This window comes from Rhinatrema bivittatum, chromosome 1 (assembly GCF_901001135.1).
Source record: "Rhinatrema bivittatum chromosome 1, aRhiBiv1.1, whole genome shotgun sequence".
NCBI classification, from domain to species: Eukaryota; Metazoa; Chordata; class Amphibia; order Gymnophiona; family Rhinatrematidae; genus Rhinatrema; species Rhinatrema bivittatum.
This window is the reverse complement of record NC_042615.1, coordinates 679,941,601-679,954,870: the sequence shown is the minus strand read 5'-3', so window position 1 is coordinate 679,954,870 and position 13,270 is coordinate 679,941,601. Positions and strand designations below refer to the sequence as shown.

General features: G+C 41.3%; 1 protein-coding gene across 4 annotated transcripts in view; it reads left to right on the top strand.

Moving 5' to 3' along the window:
- The window catches only part of MSH3 (mutS homolog 3), a 597,715-nt gene that overhangs the window by 544,755 nt on the left and 39,690 nt on the right, over positions 1 to 13,270 (top strand). For 2 of the 4 annotated variants that reach the window (XM_029574170.1, XM_029574160.1), the window contains one exon: positions 4,468 to 4,654. In XM_029574170.1, coding sequence (XP_029430030.1) covers positions 4,468 to 4,654 — 187 coding nt within the window. Of the gene's footprint in view, positions 1 to 4,467; positions 4,655 to 6,466; positions 6,549 to 13,270 lie in introns of those variants that run through there. The other 2 variants (XR_003852288.1, XM_029574176.1) reach the window with 2 other exon arrangements.

The following is a 13,270-nucleotide window of genomic DNA, read 5'->3' as shown; positions in this document are numbered from 1 at the left end:
CATGGCTTTTCGAATTCGACATAGTTTGAGTGCATTGGATACTCGACATTTCATTCTAATGTAGGGATAGTGCCATGGCCTTTGTGGTGCAAAGGCAGAGACCCCCAGTGTTTCTTATTGTGAGACTGCAGGATAATTATGTTAAGAAATCACAAAGGTCAGGGAAGGGAAAGTACTGCAAAAATGTACGGACCTGAAAAGCTGAATGCATCTGACTTCATCTCTTGTCCCCAGTTGGTCCAGAACATGCAGTAATTTTAGCTTCACCGTACCGTGTTTTATATGGTTGTGTAATTATCCTGGCCAACAATGCATTAGAATTCTTATTGCCGCTGGTCATTTATTTCAGACCTGGAGTAGTTTCAGGCACACGGGACAACTTAAAATATGCTTATCTGTTTAATAATAAATGTGGTATAATGGGAGTGCGGGTTGAAAATGCATTTTGCTATGCTTGGTATCATTGACCAGAGACATTGTTTGCCATATTAATGCAGTCATCTTTCAGGAATGGTATTTTTAAAAAAAATCATTTTTTAAAAGAATGTTTTCTTTGTAGCAAGTAGTGAAGATGGGCTATAATCTCTTGGTGGTACGTGCTCCCCATAATCAGGAGTCTTTATTGTGTTGCAAAATTATAGGTTCATGATCTAAGATCAGATTATAAAGTTAAAAATAATTTGGGGGGAAAAATTACATTTTGAGTTTTGTTGTCAGAAGAGACTGGAAGGGATTTGGGTAAAGTAAAAAAAGTTAGAAATACAGAGAAAGAGAGTAGATCTGTCTCTTTCTCTCTCTCTCACACACACACACACTCTGAGGGCAATTTTCAAAGGAATTTGGCCAGGTAACTAAACAGGCTCGGGTCTGTAGGCAGATGAGGTGACTTCGGTGGAAGTGTTTTAGGGGGCATTTATTGCCTCAAAAATTTGCCTCACCCTACCTAATGATAGAATAACCCCTATCAGCTGGGGCTTTGGCTGGGGGGACATGAGATGGTCTGTCAACTAGGATCAGCTTGTGTTGAGGGGTGGGGCATGACAGAGGGGACTGTTGCCAGACTGGGCATGTATGAGCCAGCAAAGGTTGATTGGCATGGGAGAAAACTGTATGGGAGAGAGAAAAGAAGAGGGAGGATTGTGCCGGGTGTGCATGTATGTACAGTGCTGAGAAAAGTTTGTGAACCCCAAGTATAATAAAGAAAATTGCATTTTCTTACCATGAAACCAGTCTTTTCTTGTGCAATACAAAGGGGTAGATTTTCAAAGCCCTATGCGCGCCGGGCCTATTTTCAAAAGCTCCGGTGCTTGAAAAAAGGGGCGAGGTGTGGGCGGGGCAGGGCTGGAGCCTCCAGACACAGCAGCCATTTGCTGCTGTGCCTGGGATCGCGGGCAGGGTGGTGCACAATTGTGCAACCTGCGTGTGCCGAGCCGAGCAGCCTGCCTCTGTTCCCTCCAAGGCCGCTCTGAAATCAGAGCGGCCTCAGAGGGCCGGCAGCGCGCGCATGTTATAAAATCGGGTGTAGATTTTATAAAATCTGGCCCATTGTATTCAGGGCCACATCCATTCCCAGCTTCTGCCTCCATGCTGAGCTCTCTGGTTCCGGTCCTGCTGCTTCCATGCTGCCTTCTCCAGTCATAGTCCTGCTGCCTGCTACTTGGCATCTAGATCCTTTTCCTGGGTGGTGACTCCTACTATGGAACCTAACATCATATATTATTTAATTAAACATTTTATATATTGTCATTCCCTATCAAAATTACAACAGTTTACAAAAATAAATTCATAATTTTAAAATTAAAATTAACATAAAACGAATAAAATAATGATAGTTTAGATTACTTTTCCCTATGTGCATCACTTTGCACTTGTCCACATTAAATTTCATCTGCCATTTGCATGCCTAGTCTCCCAGTCTCATAAGGATTCCTGCAAATAATTTTGTGCCATTAGCAAATTTGATAATCTCACTCCATGCTCCCTTTTCCAGATCCTCTGACTTAATATCATGGTGATATTAAGTCAGAGGAACAAAAAGGATGAGAATGTAAAAGAAGAAAAGTGTGCTGGCGGTCAGGTTAGGAAAAGAGATGCTCAATTAACGAGCATCCATTTTCCTAACCTGTAACCGTCTCTTTTTAGTCAGTAAGGAGGTCCAGACAACTGATCCGTAAAGATAGACTTTTATTGCCAGCAAGATGCAGCTAAGACAAAGGCTCAGTACAACTGCATGCCCCTCCCCTCCAGGAGCAGACTCTTATGCACTTTACAGTTCTTATCTTTTACACATGCGTTCTAAGCATTGCTGAGCAAGCATATTCCGGCTGAAGGGGCTACTGACCCCCTCCCTAGACACCCTGGAACTTTCGTGAAACTTCTCCCATGTTCTGCAGGAGAGGCTGCTGGGACTTGCAGTTCTGGAAAGGAATTCGCGAGTCTGCAGTAATACAGCCCATCACATAATACATCCATTGTTCTAATCTAGGTTACAGCAGTGAAAGCTTATCAGAGAATAAGAACAGCGAAGCCAAAAATGAAAATGTGCAATGTGCTGACAGAGAGTTTCTCAATGTCCTAATTACAGCTGTATTGCAGACTGTAAGTAAACCCGTCATGAAGCAGGGAATTCTGGTACATGAAGTCCTTTGCAGGTTGAAGCGTTCAGACCCCTTCACTAACCCATTCCTAACCCATGGCTTACCCATTCCTAACCCATGGCTAACCCATTCCTAACCTAGCGCCTCCTTGGCAGCGTGACCCCTCATTTAAATATTCGATCGCGAGCCCAGGAGAGGCGGCTGGGCGCGCGTTAGGAAAGCGGGTGCTGAACCCTGAGCGTCCATGTTCCACACTGATTTATTGGATCGGCCTGTCAGTGTGCTGCGGACCCTGGTTGGAAAGGAGACAGGGCTCAGATTTTCAGCATTGTAGTCTGCCTTCCCAACTGTCTGTGAGCCAGGGGCTGTGCTTTTTGCTGCCACGTCTGCCTCTCCTTCTTCACTCAAGCTGACTGCTGGGCCTTGCTGGGGCTAGAGCAGGAGCCAGGGCTCTTCCCAATGTCGCAGTCCCCTGCCTTCTTCTGTTTTTCCTCCAGCTGTGCAGAGTGTTTTTCCCCCTAGTGGTCCACAGGAGCTGCCACTGGCCCTGAAGAGCACTGCTTGTATGCAGTTAAAACTATCTGCATTGCTCCACAGCTTGTGCACCGGTGGCCATGTTTCCACGGAGACGTTCCTAGAATGGAGTTAGATTGAGGGAGGCAGCAACGCACAACACGTAGTTCTGTGCTTTCAAAACAATGCGTCGCCTTTTGATTGGTAAAAGCAGGCGCAAATCTCTGTGGATACCCTTCTTTGTTTTTCATACTTTCTGAAGAAATGGTTTATGAGAATGCTATGTCTGTTTGCTTGTGTATGTCTCCTTAATAACTTTTTCATTTGGTGTCTTTTCCACACCAGATTTTTAGGTTGTGTCTGCCTTGGGGGGGGGAGGGTAGATGAGCACTCAGGCAGGATGAGATTTCTTTTTCAGATACGCACACACATGCAGACGACACATCCTGGAAAGGAGATGACTAGTTTTAGGTGCAACTTCATGTTTTGCATTTAGCTATTACACAGTGAAATGGAATGAGAATATCAGGATTTGTTCCTTTTGGAGCATATATCAATGAGATTATAGGAGAAATTGTGTGCTTTGGTTTATGCTGCTGAGTCACTGAAAATTATCCTTGTAAAGGGTATATTGGAAAGGAGTATTAAGGAAATCATGTTTTTCTATTCTGATACGTGTTAAAATGCAGTAACACGAGATTAGAAGGTTCTGTGCTCTGGTAAGAGAGCATGCAATCTTATCCCCTTGTATATTCACCACCGTTAGGCATTATTGACATCTCCACCGGGAGGGGGAGGGGGGAATGGTTGAAAATTCCCGTGAAGTTGTGTAAGACCCATCTGTTTCATCAGCCTTAGAAACACGTTATATTTATGTAATAAATATACTGTCATTTAATTCTACAGGATGTTTAGTGCAGAGAAATCTCATTTAATTAGGAAAAGCTTTAGCAAGATATGGCGATATTTTCTCTTTATGGGTTGGTAGGGTTTTCTTTAACCCAGCAAGTTTCTCCTGGGATCTGAAATTTTCATTTGACAGATACCTGTAGATTATTTCCCTATTTTGTATTCTGCTACCCGCCCCCACCCCCCTCCGTGCACCAGAGCTCCTTCCGGAATCCAGCCACTAGGTATTGCCCTTAAGCAATGACCATGACTCTCTCCGCCCCCGGGAGCGGTGAGTGCCCCAGCCCCCGCTAACTTAGGAAGCAGAAAATCCAACTTGGAGATTGAACCACGGAGCTTCTGTAAGGCAGTGTACAGCACTTACCAACTGAGCCACCTGCCCAGGGTTTGGTGTTCCAATTTCAGATGGGTACATAAAGCATACTGTCTTCTTGTTTTTCTTTTTCAGAATGGGTGCAGCGGATAATATTTGCAGAGGTCGCAGTACATTCATGGAGGAGCTATTGGAAACAGCAGAGATCATTAAAAAGGCAACACCGCAATCACTCGTTATCTTGGATGAGTTGGGGAGAGGAACTAGCACGCACGATGGGCTTGCTATTGCTTATGCCACGCTTGAGTATTTTATTAGGGATGTAAGTATGCTGTCAGGTAGAGATTGCCAGTTTACTGTTATCTATACAGCTCAAAAGTTCCTCCTTAAAAAAAAAAAAAAAAAAAGCAAGCTGATTTGTTAATCATATTTTATTACTCTCTAAAATGGTGATATCCATTTATTATATTTATTTCAAACAATTTTAATCCACTGGTCTGAAAAATACTTAATTTGGTTCCAGTGGATAACAAAATAAAACAAAAATATCTATTGTAGCAATTTTCAAAAGTCATTTACCCACTTAAAGTTCATTTATGTGGGTAAATCTTATGGACAAATCAATGGCCTATATTGTAGCAATTTTCAAAAGCCCATTTACATGGGTAAAGTGCATTTACATGTTTAAAACCCAATTTTAGCATGTAAATGCTTTTGAAAGTCAGGCCTATAGTGTAATAAAGAACAAAAATGTGACAGACATAAAAAAAATATGTTTTAATAAACATTAGAAACTGTAACAAAGGTCATAAAGACCTTTGTCATATCTCTATGGTCAATGCTTTTTTTCTAGAAAAAAAAGATGCTGGTACTCACATGCAGGATGCATGGTTTGTTTCTTTTTAATCGAAAGAATACAGGGCAGATCCAAGCAGGCAGAGGAAAAGGTGCCGGTACTAAGTACCGGCAAGTACTCCCTGAAAAAAAAGCCCGTTCTATGATGTGATTATAGGACATTAATGTTGCATCCTGTTCTCAACAGTAAAAGCAAATTATATAAACTCAATACAGTTTCAATGTCTCCCCCCCACACACACACACTTTTAAACAACTCACCCCAGACAGGATTCCTCACTGGCCTCGAAGGTTAGAGGACTATTTCCTCTGAGCAGGGCCGGTGCAAGGGTATTAGGCACCCTAGGCGAACCTTCTGCCTTGCACCCATCCCATTCTTGCCCTCCGGTCCAGTCCCCAGCTCCAGCCCCGACCTCATTCACTCAGTCAGACCCCCTCTCTTACACACACTTAGGTTCCTTGTCTCATTCACATATGCACCCTTACACCCACTCTCTTGCTCTCAATAACACCATTGCTCTTTCATACACACACACACACACACACACACACAGAAGCACTGCTTATGACCCACCAAGTCTCTACTCCTCTTGGCCGTGAGTGGTATGGGCTCCACTTGCGGCCCCCATATGGCTGCTCTTTGCCACCCCCTAATGGCTGGCACCCTAGGCGACCACCTAGTTCACCTATTGGGACGTGCCGGCCCTGCCTCTGAGACAATCTCTCAGCACTGCTATTTATGTCCAGTAGGGACGGAGTCACCAGAGTAGCAGCAGCCATCTTCCCTGGAGGATCTTGGGGTGGAGTGAAAATTTTTTTTTTTTAAGTAAAATATACTGTATTCATATCTGGTAGGGGTATGTGGACAAAATATTTTCATTTGCTTGTTTTTCAATTTAAGTGACACCCACACACATATATTAAAGTACAATGGTTTTTAAGGCATTAATTTCAGGAGGAATCAAGTAGATGGGTACTTTGGTCTGCTCCAGCAAGAGTTTGCAGGCTCCAGAGAGTTGTCAAGCCACTTGATGAGTTTGTAGGACTCCTTGAGGGCAAAATCGGAATCTATCTTTCCAGAGGATAATGGCAGGGCAATGCACTTGTCTCTGTTGCATCGGGAAAGCCTACACTTGGGTCACAGGAGTCCTGAGAGCTATTGTAGTGTCCTCCCACTCAGTTTGGGTGGAGCTTGGCATGTTCCACTTTTTTGGACTTTTGTGGCATGGATGATAAGGAAGGTAAAATTTAAACTTACTATTAATTTTCTTTTCTTTAGTCCTGCCAGACCAGTCCAGAACCCATGTAGTGAAGCCACAATGATCAAGGACTCTCAGTCTAACAAGTTCAGAAAACTAGCAGTGAGTATGTTGTCCACTCTGAAGGTAGTTGGCCTAATCATGACCTTGGTGTAGGAATTATCGAATTCCAGAGTTAATGGCTATGAAGTGAAGTTCCTTGGCTGCATCAGTTATGGTTGTGGTGGTGATTTGGAAATCAAAACAAACAATTGCCTTAAGTTGTGTTAACTTTAACATTGGATACTGAAGAGCTGAAGGCAGCATCAGACCCCTATAGGAAGAGTAGTCTATTTCGAGTTGTTGTTTTTTTAATTTCTGTCTCCATCTGATGATGGAGTGGGGGGAGGGAGCAGTCATAACCCACTTGTTTGGAATGTCTGACAGGACTAATAGAAAGGAAATTAATAGGTCAGTTTAAATTTCACCATTCTGGCTTTTGTTAGTATCGGCTGTTTCAAGAACAGTTTCCTGGCTTATGAACTTACTAAGATGGCAAGGTCGAAGCTGATTAATGTGGACCCATTTAAGGAGATCATCACAATCAATGTTTTTCTTAATTTGGATATAATATGCAACAGGTGAAGCTTTGTCTGCATTGGAAATGGACTTTTCCAACTAAGTGAAAATTTAGAGGTCCATATTTATGAAAACATGAGATTTGCCATACTGGGTCAGACCAAAGGTCCATCAAGCCCAGTATTCTGTTTCCAGCAGTTGCCAGTCCAGGATACAAGTGCCTGGCAGGATCCCAAAAGGTCGATAGGTTCCATACTAATTATCCCAGGGATAAGCAGTGGATTTCCCCAAGTCCACCTTAATAATGGTTTATGGAGTTTTCTTCCAGGATCTTGTCTAAATCTTTTTTAAACCCAGCTACACTAACAGCTTTTACCACATTTATTTATTGTTCTGCTTTATTACCACTTCAAAGCTGATTATATTCATGTACTGTAGGTATTTCCCTATCCCCAGATGGATTTTAGTCTAAATTTGTACCTGAGGCAATGGAGGGTAAATTCACAAGGAGCAGCAGTGGGATTTGAACCTTGGCTTATTGCCCTCTGCCTAACCACTAAATTACTCCTCCACTCTTTATGGCAACGAATTCCAGAGTTTAATTATGCAATGATTTAAAAATATATATTTTCTCCTATTTCTCTTAAATGTATCACCTAGTAACTTCATTGAATGTCCTCTAGGCTTTGATCTTTTTAAAAGAATAAACAACCGATTTGCTTTTACCCATTCTTCTCCATTCGTTATTTTATAGACTTCTATCATATTTCCCCTCCACCACCTCTTCTCTGAGCTGAAGAGCCTAACCTCTTTAGCCTTTCCTCATGAGGGAATCATTCCATCCCTTTTATCATTTTGGTCGCCCTTCCTTGTACCTTTTCCAATTCTGCTATGTCTTTTTTGAGATGTGGTGACCAGAACTGCACACAATATCCAGATGTGTTTGCACCGCAGAGTGATACAGAGGCATTATGATATTCTCTGTTTTATTCTTCATTCTCTTCCTAATAATTCCTAGTATTTTATTTGTTTTTGGCCACCGTTGCACACTGAGCAGAGGGCTTCAACATATTATGTACGATGATGCATAAATCCTTTTCCTAAGTGGTGACTCCCAAAGTGGACTCTTGCATTATATAGCTATAGTTTGGGTTACTCTTCCCTATATGCATCACTTTTTACTTATCCATATTAAATGTCATCTGCCATTTGAATGCCCAGTCTCCCAGTCTTGCAGAGTCCTCTTGCAATTTTTCACAATCCTCTTGTGATTTAACAACTTTGAATAATTTTGTATCATCAGCAAATTGATCACCTCATTTGTCGTTCCTATATCTAGGTCATTTATAAGTATGTTAAAAAGCAGCAGTCCTAGTACAGATCACTGGGGTACTCCATTAGTCACCTTTCTGCATTGATACAGTTGGCTAGCCCTACTCTCTGTTTTCTATCTTTTCATCAGTTCTCAATCCACAATTGCACATTGCCTCCTATCCCATGACTTTTAATTTCCTCAAGAGCCTCTCATGAGGTACTTTGTCAAATGCTTTCTGAAAATCCCACTGTCTCACCTTTATCCACATATTTATTCATGCCTTCAAAAAAAATGTAGCAAATTAGTGAGACAAGACTTCTCTGGGCTGAATCCATGTTGACTTTGTCCCATTAAACTATGGGGGTCATTTTCAGAAGGGATCGCTCACGTGCGATACCTAGCTCGGGGCGGGTTCTGGGTGGCGTCCGCACCAGAAGGGGAAGAGTCGGGGTGGCACTGGGGCGGACGCCACGAAGACGTTGCTGATGGCGAAAAGGTAAGGGCCCTTTTCGCCGCCAGTTTCGCACCCAGTAGCACCACCTTTTACGATGGCGTATTGGGTGCGAAAGCCGGCAACGATAGCACCGCGGAGGTGCAATCGCTTCCGGTTTTCGCAGGCCCACCCCCCATTACCGCCGGATTTTCTAAGGTCTGCGATTTTAGAAAATCCAGGCCTATGTCTATCTATATGTTCAGTAATTTTGTTCTTTAAAATATTTTGAACCATTTTTCTCGGCACTGATGTCAGGCTCACTGGTGTATAGTTTCCCAATTACCCCTGAAACCCTTTTTAAAAATTGATATTACATTGGCCATCATCCAATGTTCAGGTACCGTAAATGATTTTAATGATAGTTTACAGATTACCAACAGTAGGCCTGCCGTTTCATTTTTCGGTTCTTTTTGCGCTCTGTAATGTATACCATCTAGTCCAAATGATTTGCTACTCTTTAGTTTGTCAATTTGCCCTAGTACATTTCCCAGGTTCACAAGATTTGTTTCATTTCCTCTGAATCATTACCTTTAATTATCACTTCTAGCATGGGTATATGCCTTATATCTTTCTCAGTAAAGACTGAAGCAAAGAATTAATTCATTCTCTCCACTATGACTTTATCCTCCCTTAGTGTCCCTTTTACCCCTCGATCATCTAATGGTCCAATTGACTCCCTCGCAGCTTTTTTGCTTTGAATGTACCTAAAAAAGTTTGAGTTTTTGCTTCCACAGCAAGCTTCTTTTCAAATTCTGTCTTTGTCTTCCTTATCAATGCTTTGCATCTAACTTGCCAGTGCTTATATAGTTTCCTGTTTTCTTCATTCTGATCCCTTTTCCATTTCTTGAAGGATGTTCTTTTGACTAGAATAGCCTCTCTCACCTCACCTTTTAACCATGCTTGCAATTTTTGGCATTCCTTCCACCTTTATTATTGTGTGGAATACATCTGATCTGGGCTTCCAATAAGGTACTTTTAAACAGCATCCATGCCTGATGTAAACTCTTGACCTTTGCAGCTGCTCCTTTGTATTTTCCTAATCATGTTTTTTATTTTATCCTAATCTCCCTTTTGAAAGTTAAATGCTATCACAGTAGATTTCCTTAGTGTCCTCCCTACAGTTACCAAGTCAGATTTGATCATGTTATGATCACTATTGTCACCATTATCTCTTTCACTAAATCATGTGTTCCATTAAGGATTAGATCTAAAATAGCTCGCCCCTTGTCGGTTCTTGCACCTGCTGCTCCATGAAGCAGTCATTTATTTTATCTACAAACTTTATCTCCTTTCCATGTCCTGATGTAATATTTATCCAGTCAATACTGGGCTAATTGAAATTGCCCATTATTACTGTGTTGCTATTTTGTTAGTTTCCCTAATTCCTGTTAGTATTTCATATGTCTGTTCATTCTGGCCAGGTGGATGGTAGAACACCCCCACTGTTATTCTATTCCCCTTCTCACATGAAATTTCTATCCATAAAGATTCTACAATGCATTTTGTTTCCTGTAGAACTGTTATGCTGTATGACTCTGTCTTTTTTAACATATAGTGCCATCCTCAACCAATTTAATCCATCCTATCTGCATCTTCATTTTAATTAAGTTGCTAAAGTTTTAAAGCTTATTAAGGAGTAGATACTATATGTCTCTCAATTTAAGAGGTTTTAAATTATTTGGTGTCTTTTAAAATCCTTGGTTTTTAAATAGACAACTAGGTGACTCTTGTTAGTTTGTGAATGACCAGCAAGAAGACTAAAGTTAGTCAATCACTAAAATTAAGATTAATTGTATGTTTGCAAAATCACTAATTGACTTGTGTTTTCAAGATTTTCCTCCTAATTGGGGGCAGGGATCTGTTTAGCAGAAAAAAATCCTGGGGTGGATGGGAGATGGGGGGGGGGGGGGAGTTGGGTGACTAGTTGTCCAAGAACCAGTACTCTCACCTTTTCTGATCAAGTAAATGACCTTTGAAGCTCACAATTTTAATACTTACAAGCAAATACTAAATTCTACAAGCTCACAAAATAGTCCAAAGTCCTATTTCTAAATACACATAATTCTTAACAGTGGCAAACAACTATTACTCTTAAAAACTAACACACAGTAAACACAGTTGGTAATAGTTTACCCTTTAAGAATTGGTTTGGTTTTTTTTAGATTTTAGGCGTTCTTTCCCAGCAAGTCCAGTTTTTACAACCAGCAGATAAAGGTTCTGCAGTCAACATTCCCTCTGGACTGCAACGTTAGACAGATAAACATATTTGGCTAACTTTGAAGGCATATACAATAGTGTCTTAAAGTTAGCCAGCTAATGATAGCCGGCTAACTTTAGGACAGCTCTTTCGCTCGATCAGACTTAGCCAAACTTTGTCATTTGGCTAACTCTGAATAAAGAAGTTAGCCAGTTAACTCCTCCCAGTTACGCACCCGGAACGCCCCTAACTTATCCAGCTAAATTCTAGTCACCTAACTTATTAGCCGGCTAGAGTTTAGCCAGGTATATGCTCAGATATTCATTTAACCGGCTAACGTCTGAGTTAGCTAGCTAAATGCTTTTGATTATGGACCTCTTAGTTTCCTTTACCTTTTTCATGCCAAAATTGTAATACGATACTTTATCAACAATTTCATGTTCTTTAGAGGTAGTCATAATAGGCTTTTCTCTCGCTGGCTGACCTTTCAAGGTTCTTTTGAGCAAAGGTATTCTGAAAATGCTGCCTCAGGTGAGCAATATAATATATTCATGTCTAGCTGTTGGCACTTGCTAGGTTAGTGTCTTGCGTCCTGTGAAGAAGATGTGTAGGTAAAGTCATTTCTCTTTCTGTGGTCATTTCATGTAGTGACACTCCTGCAGAGCTATGGGGAGTGGCTGTGATAGCCATCAGTATCTGTAGCACATGGGTGACATTTAAGTCAGTCAGGCCACAATCATATGCATCAGTGGCAAAGAAGTGTTTGTTCTGATATAACAGTTCATTTTCGCTGCGCTTTCTCAGACTCCTCTGTCATCTATAAAGGCATTAGCTTCTGAAAGCTGATTGTTTATCATTTCCTCAAATCCAGGGAAGGATTAATACTGAGGAATCTCAATCTTTTTTTTTCTAGTTGTGTGTTGCAAGTACCAGCTAATAACTTGGCATCTTGTCCTGGTGTCTTCATCCAGGTATTGGTCCGATTAACAGATTCCTGTGCTATTTTGCTTTTAAGCTGGCAAAAGACTCTCAAATTAGTGAATGATCACTGTTCAGTAACATATATGCTGGTACCATCTAGCATTTACTAACTACGGAGGTAATTTTCAAAGGAGTTACATGCGTAAATGTAACATAAAATCATAGCAATTTTCAAAAGCCATTTACGCATGTAAAGTGCATTTACACATGGGTAAAACCTATTTGATAATTGAATGGTAGATATTGTAGCAATTTTTCAAAGCCCACTTTATACAGGTAAAGGGCGTTTACATGTGTAAAGCCCAGTTTTATGCAAGTAAATCCTTTTGAAAATGACTCTCTGTGTGTCTATCATGAGAGCTTCTCCCTCATAGTGTATGTCAGTAGTTTAGGTAACAACTCTTGAGATTAGTCTTGCACTGTATACCTCTGGTGTCCCTTTACTCTGGTCACACTGGGTAGGCGGTTCCTTCAAGATCTTTAAGCTGTCAGTATTAAAACAATATTGATTGTATATTTATTGATCAAGATAACATTCTCGTTCTCCTTTCCTTTGTATCAAGCTTTTTCATAGTGGAGCTCTAGGAGATTAGGATATGCAGACCTCTGAAAATGTATTCTGATAAAGATAACCTTAAGTTTAACAGAACAGGAACTTTTAACCACAGCCCCTGCCCTTGCCAAACCCTGGCATAAGGAATTTCACCCACTCCAGTTCACATTTGCCAGACATGAGATAATTCTTTATACTGGTTATGGATACCTGTCTGTAGCAGGACCCCCAGTTGGTTGCACTTGGGGCACTACATTGCCAGGGTTCATCCAGCGGGGGGGGGGGGGGGGAAGAATGACTTACTGGGCCCTAGGCGCGTAGACAGGGTCCATGGTCACTATCGATTGTTCAGATCCCACTGATCTTTTGAATTGGTACAGAAGGTGACGACGGAGGGAGTCAAAAAAACAACAACCCCAAAACACTTCAACTCTCTGCTTTCTCACTGATCCTAAGTCCAAAATAATAGAAAGTCTTTGGATACAAAAGGATGTTCAAAATAAAATTTCAAATCAAAATCCAAGCTAGGATAGTTAATATAAAAAATAACATGAGGGAAATTAGAGTAAAAAATTCCATAGCCCTGTATCCATGCCTCTCCTCCTTTGTAGCTATGTGCGTTCTTGCACCTTCGTCCAGCTCAAGTAGTCCTTCCCCCGCTAGGATGGGATACCCCAGTTGCAACTCCAGCATTCAAAAATTGGGAAAAGGTTAAAAAAAAAAAAAT